At 33.6% G+C, this 16,493-nt stretch overlaps 1 protein-coding gene across 2 annotated transcripts in view; it reads right to left on the bottom strand.

Moving 5' to 3' along the window:
- The window catches only part of LOC106660890 (slowpoke-binding protein), a 111,891-nt gene that overhangs the window by 83,060 nt on the left and 12,338 nt on the right, over positions 1 to 16,493 (bottom strand). For both annotated transcript variants that reach the window (XM_014383920.2, XM_024230601.1), the window contains 2 exons: positions 12,545 to 12,614; positions 7,766 to 7,839 (listed from right to left, as the gene is read on the bottom strand). In XM_014383920.2, the coding sequence (XP_014239406.1) occupies positions 7,766 to 7,839; positions 12,545 to 12,604 (134 nt within the window). In that variant the 5' untranslated portion in view covers positions 12,605 to 12,614. The remainder of the gene's footprint in view (positions 1 to 7,765; positions 7,840 to 12,544; positions 12,615 to 16,493) is intronic.

The following is a 16,493-nucleotide window of genomic DNA, read 5'->3' on the forward strand; positions in this document are numbered from 1 at the left end:
CAATGGGTTAGGTTTCTCTATAACGCCCGTTGAGCCACGATCATAAATTGAAATCCAATCTTTCTATTGTATATATTACATGTACAGTTGTAGATAAAAATAAATAAAATAAAAAAATATAATTTTAGTTGTTGTAGGTTTTATGTTTTTAAAAACAGTCTTTTAAATTGGCAGTGCTGGGCCCTTGTTTGTTATTTTACTTTTTGTTGACCTTCCATATTTTCAACAAATTAATAAAATAACTTGTTTATTGCCCGTGAGAAAACGATGGCAACAGGATGTGGTTTATAACAGATTTGGACCAAAAAATAAACAACAACCCTACTTTCATAAATAGGCTTATAGTTATAATAAAACTAATAAACAAGGAAATAGATAAAGGAAAATACATAGAACATTTTTTTTTTAAATAAACTGCTTATCAAAAACCAAACATCTGGTTTTAGCACTAAAAATGGTTGGCTGTGGAAATGCATATTTTCTCAGCCTTTTAAGTCGCAGATCTTCGCGAGGTTTTATTTTTTAGAAAATTTTATTCTGAACAAGATGGATTTTTATATATTTGCCTAGCTTCATTCATTCATCAGTAAATTTAAAAAGTCGGGAGCATGTTAATTTTTGCACTTTTTCAGAAAACTTCAAATTGAGCTGTGGAGCCAGGAAATCGCCCTGGAGCGGCGCCCTATAGCAATCGATAGCAAATTTTAAAAAACTTTCAATTGGTCACCTTCCACTTTGCCCGATTTCTCAACTGTTTTCGAGTTATTCGCGATTTTTAGGCAAAAAGGATGTTTTTTGAACAAATCGATCACTCTCTCTCTCCCGATTAAATTGATTTAAAACAGCCGTCTTGTTCATTGTAAAATTTTCTAAAAAATGTGTCCTAGCGTAGGGCTGTGACTTGAAAGACTGAGAAAATATGCATTTCCAAATTTTGAAAATTTTTGTGTAAAAACAGGTGGTCGGTTTATACCGTTATTTGTTAATTTTAGCATAGCATTTATGCTTAATTGTTCATATTAAAGAAACTGATTCTTATGATCGTATTATTTGAAATGGAATCTAGCAATATAAAATACAAAGACAAAAAGCCATTTTTCATTTATTTGTAATACAAAAAAAATAAATATAAAGAAACCACAGTTTTTATAACTTTTGAAATTAATGTAACATTCAACTTAGTTTTCCTTCCTTTATTTACATATTTCGAAATTGCCCCTTCAGGCATAATAGGCCTCTCCCTTTTTGTTCAATGTTTATCTTTGCTGTGTTGGGTATGTCCAATTTCTTCTAGAAATTTTTGCAAGGTCCTCATCCTATAGGTTCTTCTGTTTCTTTTTATTTTTCTTCCCATAGGTTTCCAGACTTAAACACGTTTATCTAGCAATAGCTAATAATAATGCATTCATAATATTCCCGTTTTTTTAATTTTATTCAACATATTTTTATTTCATTTTATACACTTATACATTTGAATTTTAATAAATTACTGCGATGATATTATTTTTGTTTCAAATTACAAGTGCTTAACGTTAAACTACGAGTTAGCTGTCACAGGCTAAAATTCCATGGACTTTGCCAGGACTCGAACCCAAAACCGTTTGCGTGGAAAATACGAGTCGGACGACCTAACCACTAGGCCGCCTAGGCCCGCTTAAATTTTAAACGACACTCAATAAGTATAATTTTTTTACGTCATCATGTAGTATTGGGAACAAAACATGCCCCGTAATCCCTCGATGGCTGCATACTGGTTTCGTTCCAAAGTTCAGTCTTAATGTGTGGTGATTAGTGCCATTAATCGATAATTATTCAGAAATCGTGAGATGCGGTCTGGAGTAATGTAGGTTTCAGAAAAACATTTTCTTCATCGTGCCAACGTTTCGATCTTTATAGAGATCATCTTCAGGGCCTGGGATTTACAAACATTGGTTACATTTAAGAAATACATTTAGGATGTGGAAAAGGGAATTTATACAATGCAAAATATATTTTTTTTATTCAATCAAAGTATTTCTACTCACTCAAAGTGTTTGTTTTCAGTGTAATTGTGCCATTCTTGCGTGTCGTGTGCTGCCAGTGAGATATTGCTGTTTTATGTTTATATACGCTGGATTTTGAAGGGGTGGGGAAGGAAGTCGGTATAGAAAGACATTTTTGTATAAGGAGTCGGCTTCTTTGAGGTGAAAAGAGCCGACGATGGAAAAAAAAGTTGGTAATGGTTAGGCCAGATTATCCTTTCAGCATTATATCGAAAGGGATAAATAGGAAAGCTAAATTGTTGGAAATTCGACTATGGGAAAAATATTTGATGTAATGTGATGATATATGTATGTTATCTATATTGAATTTGATTAATGATATTGGCGTAGCTGCGACTGAGTTTACATGTATCTGATCTGTAATTGATATAAACCATTTCTAAGAAATTACGTTTATGTTTGTTTTGTTCTGTGTGTAATATTTTTGGATTTTTGAAGTCGATATTGTGTTGGTGTTCAAAATGGTGGGTAGCGAGTGCTGTAGGATTTTGCTTGGGTTTTTTGCAAACACAGATATGTTGCTTTACTCTCTTGTCGAAATATTGGGATGTAAGACCGATGTAAATTGCCGGACAGTTTAAACAGTTGATTTTGTAGATTACGTCAGATTTATTTGTTATTGGTGTGGGATCTTTAATTTTGGAAAAAAGTGATTGAATTGTTTTATAATTTTCGAAAGCTATTTTGAAGTTATCGGATGAGAGAAATGTGTTTAATTTATGTGCTAGGCCTTGAATAAATGGGATGGAAATGTTTGCTGGTTTGTTTGTATTTGATAGACTTAATGTAGTATTAGCAATAGTGGAATGTGTTGGTGTTGAGTTATAGTTGTTGATTATTCTGTTAATTATGTGTTTAGGGTGGAGATTGTTATGGAGGATCTGTTTGTATATCTTTATGTTCTTGTGGTGAAATGATTCATGGCTCAGGGTAATCATTCTGTGAAGTAACCCTTTGGCCGTGTATATTATTGTATGAAGAGGATGGTGATATGTAAAGTTGAGATAGCGATCTGTGTTTCTTGGTTTTTGATACCAATCTGTGATTAATGTGCCATCTGGTTGTTTTATTACGAGTGTATCTTCGATTTCATGTGTAAATTGTAGGCGTGGGTGAAAGCTATTAAATGTATCTAATGTAGTTTGAATTTGATCTGTGGGAACTGCTGTCAATATATCATCTACGTATTTAGTCGGCTCTTTTCGCCTCAAAGAAGCCGTCGCCTTATACAAAAATGTCTTTTCTATACCGACTTCCTTCCCCACCCTCTTCAAAATCCAGCATATATGCAGCACGACACGCAAGAATGGCACAATTCAATGAACAGAAGACAAACACTTTGACAGAGAAGAAATTCTTTGATTGAATATTAAAAAAATATATTTTGCATTGTATAAATTCACTTTTCCATATCCTAAATGTATTTGTTAAATGTAAACAATGTTTGTAAATCCCAAGCCCTGGAGATGATCTCAATAAAGATCGAAATGTTGGCACGATAAAGAAAATGTTTTTCTGAAACCTACATCACACCAGACTGCATCTCACGATTTCTGAATAATTCAGTCTTAATTTTGGATAAGGTACCATGTGTGAGAAAACCTTGCGCTTTCAAAATGAATTTAAAAATAAACGAGAAATTTTAATTTTGTTGCGTAACATGGTTTTTTCATTTTTTACAATAACGTCTCATTCTAACAAGGAAACATAAAAATGATCCTTTAACGGATTTTTTAATGGATAAATTTCAATTTATTATTATTCCGAGTTATTAACTGTAATATTGACTAGACGTTTGCAAACTGCAGTGAACGTTACTTGAAGGTAATTAGAATACGTTGAAAGCCAGCATTTATTGATTTTGAACGCAGTGTCATGAAAAAAACCATTTTTATTTTCAACACAGAAAATGGTAACGTAAATAAGTTTTAAAAATGTCACACATCAATAAAACACAATTAAAAAAGCGACATTGCTTACTTCTTTTGGATTTATTATTTGTATGTACCGTACATTATATGTATATACCGACTCGCTCAGTGCGGTCCAGAAGGTCAGGAGAAGAAGCTTCGTGGACCCATTAGTAAACAAAATAAAACAACAATTAAAAGGGATCGACACGCAGACAGGGCGGCCAAAGAAGCAGCCAGAGGACCTCACGACGCTTCCCAACCTATACGCCCAGCGGATCTCAAGTTATAAATTTCAAATACGATAAAAGAAGAATGGAAAAACCGCTGGGCTCGGAAAAATAGAAATAACCCTGCCAAACCGTGTCAGGTTAAGAAAGACGTCGGTTTCTAGTTCACGGAAAATGGGTCAAAAAGGGAAAAGGTCATACTGACAAGACTACGCATAGGTCATACAAGAATTACGCACGGGAACCTTATAGCAGGAAAGCAACCGCATAGGTGGCCATTATGCAAGGATAGAGTATCAGTCGAGCACCTTTTCAATTGTAGAAGGCTCGACGTTTATAGGCAATATTTTGGAATATTATCGGACCTGTGCGTAGTCTTGGGGCATGGCAGCGGGCACAAATCGCTGTACCGGTACCTCAAGGCTATAGGGATTTTCAAATGTATATAGTTTATGTGTGTTTGTGTTGTGATTTTGTTGTGTGTGAAGTGTTTGTGTCGTGTTTATGTTAATATATTAGGATGAATGTAATTTATTAGCGTGAAAGGAATGGGTTATTTACCCCGCCCCGAGGAATATCGAGTACTCTGGGGTGAGTGTGTGATGTCTGGGGAGCAAAAGTAAGTTATTAGGGCGAATGGAGAGGGTTCAGCCCCGCCCCGAGGAATAGCGAATACTCTGGGGGAGTGAATGTGAACAGACTTCTATGTTTGTGGCAATATATATGTTATGTATTGTATGTTGTGTATCTATTCTTAAAGTAACAACCTGAGGTACGAATAAGAGGCTAACATTTTAAAATAACGACGTAATATGCAAGTAAAAGCAGAGAGTCAGAACCAGATCGAGATCTGGAGATCCTGTCGAGAAAGACAGGAAAGAGAAGGAATATACGCGGAGGGCCGACTAATATATATATTAGTTGTATGATTCAGAATTTCTTCAGTCGTTATTGGCATCAAATTAATATAGTTTTTTAAAGAGTTCTCTTTTTCTTTGAAGAAATTTTTGTATTTTCAGCTTAAGCTGACCTACCTATCTAGAAACACTTGAAGAAGTCAATTTGTATCTAAGTATTTTACGACTAAGCAATGATGTAATCATAGGGATGTGTTTACATTCCCTTGCTCCATTACGTCATTCCATTCCATTACGATTGAAAAATGAATCAATTTTAATATTTATCTCGATGTATGTCAATAATTTCATTTTCTGAAAGATACTTGAAAATGTGCTGTTGTTTTTAGAGAGTTTAATTTTATAAATTATATTAAAATTACATATTAGGGTTTTAAATTTTCTGATACAGTGCAAGATTTCTCGATAATTTTCTTTATTTTTAAAACTACAGCCTTGATATTTTTTTTACTGCCGGAAAAACAATAACTTTCCATTAATCTCACGGAAGGTTTAACAGATCAACGTAACTTTAAAGGTTTATAAGCCGTTTGTTAGCTAAATGAAAACAGATTCGCCCACATAACAGTCGGCCCGGATACTTAACCACCCGAAGAAAGATTTTATTTTCCTTTCAAGAAGTAAACTAATCAAAATCTCATTTCGGACCATCTATCTTGAAAAAACACCTCACCCCTTTTGGCATGGTCATTTCTTAGGAAAGCAGTCTGAAAAGATAGATTCGGGGAAACTCAATGGGCCCCTTGGGAGAGATGTATTGTGCTTCGGATAAACCGGAAAATTGTGTAAATAGTTTTTATGTATTTTTCTCGTTTCACACATGACCGGTCTATATTTTCAACAGAAATCTTCAGTTACGAATAAAAGCAAAATTTTAATTGTATTTCACGCATAGACCGATAGTATTACGATAATTACAACGATAACGATAATATTTAAAATAGTTTAAGCTTTATGTATATAAATTTCTTATATTTGAAAAATTTGGATATATAAAATTCGTAGGGGGATCAGTTATGAAATTAGTATATTTTTTCAGTAATCTTATGCAATAATTTAGTAATCTATTTGTCCAACAAAGCTGTACGTAAATATGTATATTGCAGCAATATATAGCTAATAATTTTCATCGAAATTGTCATATTCTGAATAAATATATAAAACTTTAGCAAACAAATAAACAATTTTTTTTAAATCAATTTTCTTTTTAAATAAAATTTAGATCAAAAGGCTATTCACTATGTTTTGTAGAAGCGTGTTTGTGGGCGTGTCTGCTGTGTGAGGATTCTATGCATATGTGATTCTGTGTTCTATAAAGATCATTACATAAACGTGTAAAATCATTTTCTGTTTGTATTAAAAAATTTGTTCTTGCGTTTTTTCATTATTATTACCTTCACTAGTTTTCGTGGTCCGCTTGAGCAATGAATATCTTACAATTAATTAAGGTTTTTAGTTTCGATAAAAAAAGTCAGTTTCACGAGCGGGATTCGAACCCACGATCTTCGGCTAGATACGCCGCTACTCTACCACTTGAGCTATCGTGACTTCGATCCACTCGGACACCAACTTCCCATCTCAACCCCACCTTCGAAATTGCCTCCTTTTTGCCATTTTTCAAATGTCGTGTAATCGGATTGGATTCTCGGCGACAAATGAAATGGCAACGTAGAGCTTTAGTGAAGTATACTTCATTTGAACATATTAAATTCACTAGTTATCGTGGTCCGCGAGTAGCGGCGTATCTAGCCGAAGTTCGTGGGTTCGAATCCCACTCGTGACACTGACTTTTTTTCTCAACTAAAATCTTTAATTAATTGTTATTATTATTCCGTTTGTCTTTAATTGATGTTACATACCAACCCACCACAATGTTTTTTTATGAAATTCACGGAAACAACTTTATGGGTCAATACTTACAAAAATAGTTATTCAGATATCGTGAGATGCGGTCTGGTGTGATGTAGGTTCCAGAAAAACATTTTCTTTATCGTGCCAACGTTTCGATCTTTTATTGAGATCATCTTCAGGGCTCAAGGTGTTTGTCTTCTGTGTAATTGTGCCATCCTTGCGTGGATCGAAACGTTGGCACGATAAAGAAAATGTTTTTCTGGAACCTACATCACACCCGACCGCATCTCACGATATCTGAATAACTAGCGATTAACGGTCACTAATCTCTACACACTTACAAAAATTTTAAAAATTTCCTAAAATCATTAGCGAATGTTCCTCTATTGATTTTGAAGCTATAAAATTTTTTTAACGTGATATGAAAGCTGAAAAGCAAAATGCTTTTTACAACAAAAACAGCCTTAATTTATATTTACATATCACAAACAACATTTTGCATTTGCTGCCAAATCTGGCAAAAAATTTTTCTACAACTGTAATTTTAAAACTGACTTTACCAAATGATGTTATTCAAGTATTTTTATTTTTGTTCAACATATTGCCATAAAATACTCAATCATTTTCGTACAATAATTGAGTCTTTAGAACTGACAATGAGTCCTAAGAAACCGGTTGTAGGTGGTCTCTCTCGGTAGTTGGCCGAACTAGAGGATTTCACCAGGCCATGCGGTCATTCGGAAAAGCTGAACGGAATTTTCACTTTAGTGGCTAAGCACGTGCGTTCGTTCAGATGCATAAATTATTAGCCTTACCTGCAGTTCCTCCTCAGCCAACAAGCTAAGACAGCTAGAAGCCCGAATCCCGACGCCACGACCAATGTTAAAAACTGGAACAGACAATATGTCAAAATTAGTTTGTTAAAAAAATGATAACATTAGGCTAAGACAATTTTCCTTTTTATTTGTTGGTAAGTGTGAATAACTGAATTTTAGTTATAAACTGCGCAAAAATGAATAGATATATTTGTAATCTATTCGGATTCTATGAATTTTAATTAAATGAACCGATAAAACAAAGTCTCCGTTCGTTGGATAAAACAAAATAGAAAATATGAACCAAAAAAATTGTTAATCCTCATTTTTAATAAGATTTACTTAAGAATAGTAAACAAGAAGATTACAAATTTTATAAACAAACACATTTTCTCGCCTTTTCTTCATTTTAATCCAGTTGAATTCTCATTAACCGTGGAAAAACAGACTTGAACGAGAAGTTCGAAATATTATTGTGAGACAATTGGAATGCTGTTATGTTTATTGATGAGTCTCGTTTCTGCCTGTTTATTTTTGCAGAAAAAACTGGAACTCACAGTCAGAATTCATCAGTAAACATAACAGCATTCCAATATTCTCACAATAATATTACAAACTTCTGGTTCAAGATGTATAAAAAGAATATTTACAATTCTTAAGTCCGTTATTGCAAATGTGGATTAATACTTTTTGTTTGTTTTTGGTTCATATTTTCTATTTTGTTTTATCCAACGAAAAAGATTATATTTCGGTTAAATTAATTAAAATTTCTAGAATCAGAATAAATTACAGATATCCCTTTTCATTTTGGCGCAGCAGCTTATTTTTTTGAGATTCGATTTAGTTTCTCTCTCTCGCTTTTTTTCTCTCTCACTCTCTCTCTTTCTCTCTCTCTCTTTCTCTCTCTCTCTCTCTTTCTCTCTCTCTCTTTCTCTCTCTCTCTCCATCTCTATCTATCTACTTGTACATCTATTGATCTATCTGTCTGGCCATCTATCATTGCCTTTTTTTTCGTCTTTTCTCATTTTGCAATCTCTGTTTAACTCTATAATGTACTTTTTGTCTCTTTCTTCTCCCACTTTCACTCCTTTTTCACTCTCTGTTTCTTCTCTCACTTCTTTCTCCCGTCCATTCTCTCTCTCTCTCTCTCTCTCTCTCTCTCTCTCTCTCTCTCTCTCTCTCCTTCTCTCCCCCTCTCACAATTATAATAAGAAAATTTCTTGTCTGTACGTTCAATTACATTTCATGCTCTAAAGAACGGGTGAAATAGGCTAAACCAGCAAAACGTTAAGGTCGTGGGAGTGTAGTATTCTGCGTCATATGAACTTATGCAAATTTTATCCCGTCACACTCAAAATATTCTTCTCACTCTCCTTCCCGCTACCATCCTTCATATGTATCACTTTCTCTCTCACTCTCTTTCTCTCCCGATCCTTTCCTCACCCCTCCTTTTCTTTTACCCGCTCACTCTACCTATTTACCTTTATCACTTGCTCTCGGTCGCTTTTCCTCCCTCTCTCCCACATTTTCTCTTTCTTCTCTCATTTTATCTCACTCTTTCTCTTTCGCTCTTTCTTCTTCTTCCTCTTCCTCTTCCCCTTCCTCTTCATCTCTATCTTTCCCACACTCTCTCCATTTCTTTTACTTGCTCACTCTATATATTTATCTGTATCACTATCTGTCTTTATCACTCATATTTTCTCTCTCACATATATCGCCTTGCCTCTCCCTCCCTTTTCTCTTCCTCTTTCCCACCCATTCTCTGACCCTCTCACTCTATTTATCTCCTTCCCTCTCACACACTCTCACTCTCTCTCTCTACCCCTCTTACTCCATTCTCTTTTAATGTTTTTTCTCTCTCTCTCTCTCTCTCTCTCCTATTTAAGAGTATTTTAAAAGTATTCTTATAAAGTTATAAGGCTAATAGACGTTTATATTATCGTAAAAATGTCCTACAAAAACAATACTAATTAATAACCCTTTTCCAGAGCAACCAGCGGTCATTTCCCTAGATCTAAATCATAACACAAATTTAAGTCTAGATATTCTATTACTGTTACATCAAGTTTTTAATAAAGTATTAATTAGTTTATTAAATTTTAAACGATATCATTTCAACAAGGGAAGTTATTTATTAAGTAACATACCTGACGTTTCAAGTTAACAGCTGCCCAAAATAAGGACCTTTTCGTACACCTTGTTTAATTTAGTGTTTTCATAACTTAACATGTTCTTTGCTTTCTTTTCTCTCCAAGTAATTATCTTCTTGAAGGAATTCCATTAATCTGGTTTCGTCTTGTAACTTTCGGAGTTATTCGAGTTAAGTGAATCCGCTCGGACTGTTTGCAAAAACACCTAACTTTCCTCCTACAAATACAATTGAATAGTTTTCAGGCTAAACGAAAATAGTTCAATGCCTATTTCTGTTTACTCCTTTTAAAAAGGGGGCGTTATCGACGTGCCCTTCAAAGTTCAAGTATTTTTGAAGTTTTGTCCTTTAAACCAATTAGACGATGCGTTTATCTTGATAAAATCTGCCCAATTTTCGAAACTCATTTCTCTTACAGACCCTTTTAACTAACAAGACATTTAAATCAATGAAATGTTGAACCGATTTTTCAATCCAAAAGTTAGTTTAAGTGTAAACCTTACACGTAAATAAAAAAGGGATGGATCCAGATCAAATGAAGATCGATCTCTTCTTTATTTAAATTGTATTGGGTTGATATTATCATTTAATATTGTTACACGGTCAAATTTCTCGTTTATTCCTTGAATATTAAATTACCTGAGTGACGTAAGTTTTTACACAATGAAATTAGAAAGGGTTTATTTTATAAATATATTACATAATCTACCACTTATGGTGTTTTTCATAACTTAACATGTTCTTTGCAAGAAACACAATCTCCTTCATTTTATCGTAAGCTAATAACACACTCCTTAAAACGGAAAACAAAGATATTAGAAAAACAAACATTATGACGTATTTGTATGCTCAAGAATAATCAACATTTTAAAACATTCATACAAGACAAAAGGAATTGCGTGCCAATAAGATTATTCCTTATATCCTGGTAAATAATTAATTTCTAGTTAAATTGAAATCATTACGGAAGAATTAGAACAGCCATAAAACATTTGTGTATAAAATGTTTGTGCAGTTGATTTATCCAATTGGATCTGTCAATAAATATTCAAAAAATGAGAATTGTCATTCAATCAGGGACGAGAAAATAAGTTGTGTCAAACATTCAAAAGATCACTGTTTTTAAGTTAATCCATATTTGCTTAGTGGTCATAATTGGCCGTATTAATTATTACAATCAATTATTCTTTTTATCTAAGGATTTTCATCTCAATCAAAAACGTTAGATAAAAAGAATGACTAACTGTTTTTAAGTTTATTTACTTTTTGTCACTAAAAAAATATCAGTGCAATTTTAGAAAATACAATTTTATAGAATACTATATATATTTCAGCAAAATCTCGATGCTTACCAATGCGCAGGATTTGTTTTTACAAACATATTGTCGAAAAGCATAAAAATTCATGCAAATGAATCCAGAAATAATCCTCAACAAGACTAAAAATATAAATTTCACTGCTAACAAATACCGCGTGAACTTTCCAGGGGGACAACTGTGTAAAGATGATGGAGAATGATTGAATGATTTATATAAGCTGACTCAAATACTCACGTTCAAGCACAATTTTCAATTTTGTTGAACTCGGGTTCAACTCCTACACGCTCTCTATATAGAGCCAAAGAATGACACCCTCCAATTATGTAGGACAAAGCGGGAACCTTTCTCTACTTGCAACCTAATTCCACATATGGTTTGTTGGCCCATCAGCTTCTCGGATGATCCGACCGATATCCGACTGATATTTATTTGCATGTTTCATGGTAATCATTGTACAAATTAAAATTTTATTAAAGACACTCGAATAACCCGAGAACGGAACACGGCTTATGCGATATGATGCTAAAGTTTATGATGAACATAAAACTACAAAGCATAAAAAAATGGCCTACAGATCGACAGAATATTAACTTTTCTTTCGAGAATAACATAATCTGGGACGTATAACACAAAAACAAAAGGACATATATACGAACTAACACTGTAAATATCCTTTAACGCGCGCAGTATCAATATGCTTCTATATTGAAAATTTATTGAACCCAAAAATAGGTTGTCTTGTAACTTTACACTTAAAAATTTGTTATTACCACGTCTTCTTTCACTAAAATTATTCAGAAATCGTGAGATGCTGTCTGGTGTGATGTAGGTTTCAGAAAAACATTTTCTTTATCGTGCCAACGTTTCGATCTTTATTGAGATCATCTTCAGGGCTCAAAGTGTTTGTCTTCTGTGTAATTGAAGATGATCTCTATTAAAGATCGAAATTGGCACGACAAGGAAAATGTTTTTCTGAAACCTACATCACACCAGACCGCATCTCACGATTTCTGAATAATTATCGATTAACGATCACTAATCACCACACATTTCACTAAAATTTGGTATATTTAATGGATTTTAGTGAAAACATTAAAAGAAATAATTAATTACTATTTGTTTAATTTTCCCAATTTAATTTATGTAAATGTAACTAGAAAGTACATAAAGTGTTCTACTGTTTACTATTCACCTTGTACAAAATTCAAAGTTGTACAAAAGGTAGGTTTTAAGGAACACTGTAAATAAAAAATATACATTAATTGATAAATATTAATTTTATTGAAGAATATAGTCATGTATTATAATTACCCCGTAGTACTGAATGATTGAGCTGCGAGTCGCACTTCCTTGGAAGCTGTCCCGTTTCATTTCCGATCACCTGAAAAAAATAATCATTGTTGATTCGTAAAATATACAAACTAATAACTAAAATGTTGGTCAATTTGGTGCTAATCTATGAAAAAGCTTTTCGACCTTAACGTTCGAATAAATGAAACAAAATTATACCTTATATACTAATTTTATTCATGAATTGATATATTTCTCATCACTTTTTTTTGGAGTGTGATAATATTTTACGTTTATGTTTTGATATAACGTTAAAACAATTCATGTTCACGGTTATCGTGATTTTTTTATAATTATGTTACGATAGCGCTAGATCGCAAAAAGCAACTTCAATTTCTACGTCCTGATTGGTTATAGTAATTATGTGTAAATGAGGCGTCTGTTTTGAAGTAAGAATTTTGACCTGATGTCAAGTAGTCTTTCGAGTTGAGTGTTGGGGTGACAAGTAAGTCTTTTGTGGATGTATACCAAACAGCGGTCGACATCGGCTGCTGGGAGAGGAACAGAGATGTAGAGCATTGGAAAAGAGGTTATACGACGAACGGTGAGGATTATTTGCTAGGATTTCGCTTCGTTGAGTCTGTCATTTCTTCCATTGTTCCAAACAGAAGAGATGAACCTGGAGGCTTCTGAAGGCAACTGCTGGGTCTGTTTTTGGATAGAATGGTAGTGTAGTCGCCGTGTATTAGAAGTACTGAATCAGGAGTGATAGGAATGAAGGTCTGAATAGGTATGGGACTATTAATACTTTTAAAATTCTTCATTTACGAATTTATCGGAGGTGTGAAGTATGCCAAATTGGATTTGTAAATTATTTATTATTTAGTTTTTTTGCCGATGTTTCGAACTTTATTCGTGACATTTTCAGAGCATAAAGTGTGGTGCTAGTCCTGTAATGTCACATAGGTGTTGTGTCACTGCATTTTTTGCCTCGAAGTTATCCCGATTAAAGGTCGAAACTTCGGCAAAAAATGAAAAAGGTGTTTTTCTAAATTATCTCATTCTCGACCGCTCCTCACGAATTGAACAATTATTTTTTAGTCTTCACCGATGTCTCGATGTCATTGTTGATGAATTTGTTAACATCATTGATTATGAAAAAACATATTACTTGGTTTGGACAAAGTGACATCATGGAATCAAATGGGAATTTGTACTGTAATGTTGTCCGGATTAATGGCGGTGTTCGTCCAGGTTTGTATCACATCACCTCTCCTTTTTAATATTTAGAATTTCCTAAATGATCTTGAAGGAAAAAATCAAGGTTTGAAAGTAAATAGAATTTTTTTTAATAACATAGGGTCAACACTGTCTTACTTCAGGCTAGCAGATTTACAAGGATTATTAAATCCTGTCAATGTAGAAAGTCGTACCATGGGATTGCGAATTAGCATGAAAAAAATCTAGGTAGTTCTCTGTACTTCTGAAGGTTGGCAGTGATGTAATAAAGAAAATCACCTCATAAACGGGATGCTACGATAAATACAACCAAGTTAAGATCCTTCATGTAAATCTTTTTATGTTTTACGAGGGTTCGAAACAGCAGTGGTTATATAGCCGAGTGCCGGTGTTTTTGAACAAAAGCCCATTTGTAAGTACGTCGGGTTCAAATGCAGGGCCGCTGGATTCGAACCCGGGACCTTTACCTTACAGTGATGAGTGCCGTGTCAACGCCTAAACCGTTGCGGCCACCGACGCCCCTCCAAATCTTGCTAGACAGTTAAATGTGCTAGAAAATCCTTTTAGAAAGTAAGGAAAGTTAATAAACCGGGACTTATCTATCAGACTTCGAGCTCGAATACTTTCATCCTATGTAATCAGTATACTTCTCTATGTCTTCGAAACTTGGACCATGACAGACGCACTCTGCTGAAAACAAGAAGCATTCGAAATGTGAATGTATCGAATTTTGAAAATACCTAGGCCAGCGAGTCACTAATGAGGCTGTATTACACGAATAAAAAGCTATCTATCATCAATAGTGCAAGGCGAAAAAATTGTCATATTTGCGACATATAATAAGCAATAAGAAATACCATCTATTGCAGTTTATCCTTCAAGAAAAAAAATATGGGAATAAGAACATTTTGGTTTCAGAATTTAAGTCGAAAGTTCGCAGTGAGCATAGTTTTTTCTATGTAGAATGACTACTGACCGCCCATATATACGATCACATGGCGCATGTTAGTATATCGAATATTTTCGATAAAAATGCAAATTAGGAGAACAAAATGCGAATTTGAATATCGAAACATTCTGTCCGAGATATTGGGACAATGTTGTTGGCAAAGCGAGATGTGCGAATTTCAGGATGACGATGCTGTTCAAAAATTAAAATAAAGTCATGAAGGTCACTTGAAGTTTTTATACATATTCACTAATTTTCGTGGTCCGCTTGACCAATTAATATCTTTCAATTAATTAAGGTTTTTAGTTAAGATAAAAAAGTCAGTGTCACGAGGATTCGAACCCACGACCTTCGGCCATTGTGTTCAAAATGGCCATTAATAACCTAAAATGAAATATATCTTCACTAAAGCTCTCCGTGGCCATTTCATTTGTCGCCGAGAATCAAATTGATTACACGACATTTGAAAAATGGCAAAAAGGAGGGAAAATTCAAAGGGTGGGGTTGAGATAAGTGGTTAGTCAGTGGTGGTGAGTGGATCGAAGTCACGATAGCTCAAATGAGCAGCGGCGTATTTAGACGAAGATCGTGGGTTCTAATCCCGCTCGCGACACTGACTTTTTCATCTCAACTAAATACCTTAATTAATTTTTTATATATAGTTGAAACCAATACGTCCGAGCCTTTGAAATGCTTCTCTAGTGAAACAGAAACATCTTTCACAAAGTAACGAAATACGTCGAGGTGTGAAAAACCCTTCTGAACAATCGGACAGATTTTCGTTGGGCTGGGTGCCAAGTAATAAAGTTCGACACACTACTGAACTAGACTTGAGGTCCATGTTGTTTTCACTCCATATTTTGGAACGCGATGATATTTTTATCCTTCGAATTTGCTGATGAGAAAATATTGGTACGTTATGACTGGCATACATTTCGGCAAATTCATCAACAGCCTTTTCTTTGTGTCTTTTTTGTTCTGATCTACATTTTTTTGTAACTCGTCATACAATATTGCATTTAAGACAAACCTAATAAAACATGCATGGGATAAAGTTGAAGTTCAATAACTAAATTATTGAAATGTATTTTAATTGAAAGGTACAATATTTTAATCAGAACTTCAATGAAAATCAATCACATTATATTAAAAATTTGGATATAATTGAATATAGAAATCTTTCTTTCGATAAAAAGGCTTTTTTCCTCTTAAAGTAATTTTTTCTAAAGGATTTTATAATGAATTACTTTGTTAGATAGTCGTATAGCATTTTTATTAATAACGCTTAAGTACAATCAATAAGATAAACACCTTTTCAAAGGTAAAAATAATCTGCTCTTTGGATGAAACCACTTATTTTCCCTTTACAAAGGTTTATATAATAAACTAATTAATATCGTAAAGTTCAACATGAGAAACACTTTTCAAATATGCAAATAAACTGCTCTTTGTTATTACAAAAATTATATTGGACCAAATCCTGTCTGTTTTAAACTATTTTTTTATCCTCTCCAGAGAAGCTAACATATTTAGATATGTAAACAATATGTACAACAATCATTAAATTACTCTATAGATGCATAAAACTTATATTAAAATACTTTTTTAACTGGCAATAATCTAAATGACATATCGTTTTAAAAATAATTACATTCATTTAATCTGTTGATCTAAATTAAATTTAATTCACCTCTTGTGAGTTTCTATTTTTAAATTTAAAAAGGAATTGTAGAAACAAATAAGTGGTTTTCATTACGTGTATGTTTTTAAACGACTGCTTAA

The sequence above is a fragment of the Cimex lectularius genome, unplaced genomic scaffold, assembly GCF_000648675.2.
Source record: "Cimex lectularius strain Harlan isolate CLEC.00 unplaced genomic scaffold, Clec_2.1 scaffold61, whole genome shotgun sequence".
Classification (NCBI taxonomy): domain Eukaryota; kingdom Metazoa; phylum Arthropoda; class Insecta; order Hemiptera; family Cimicidae; genus Cimex; species Cimex lectularius.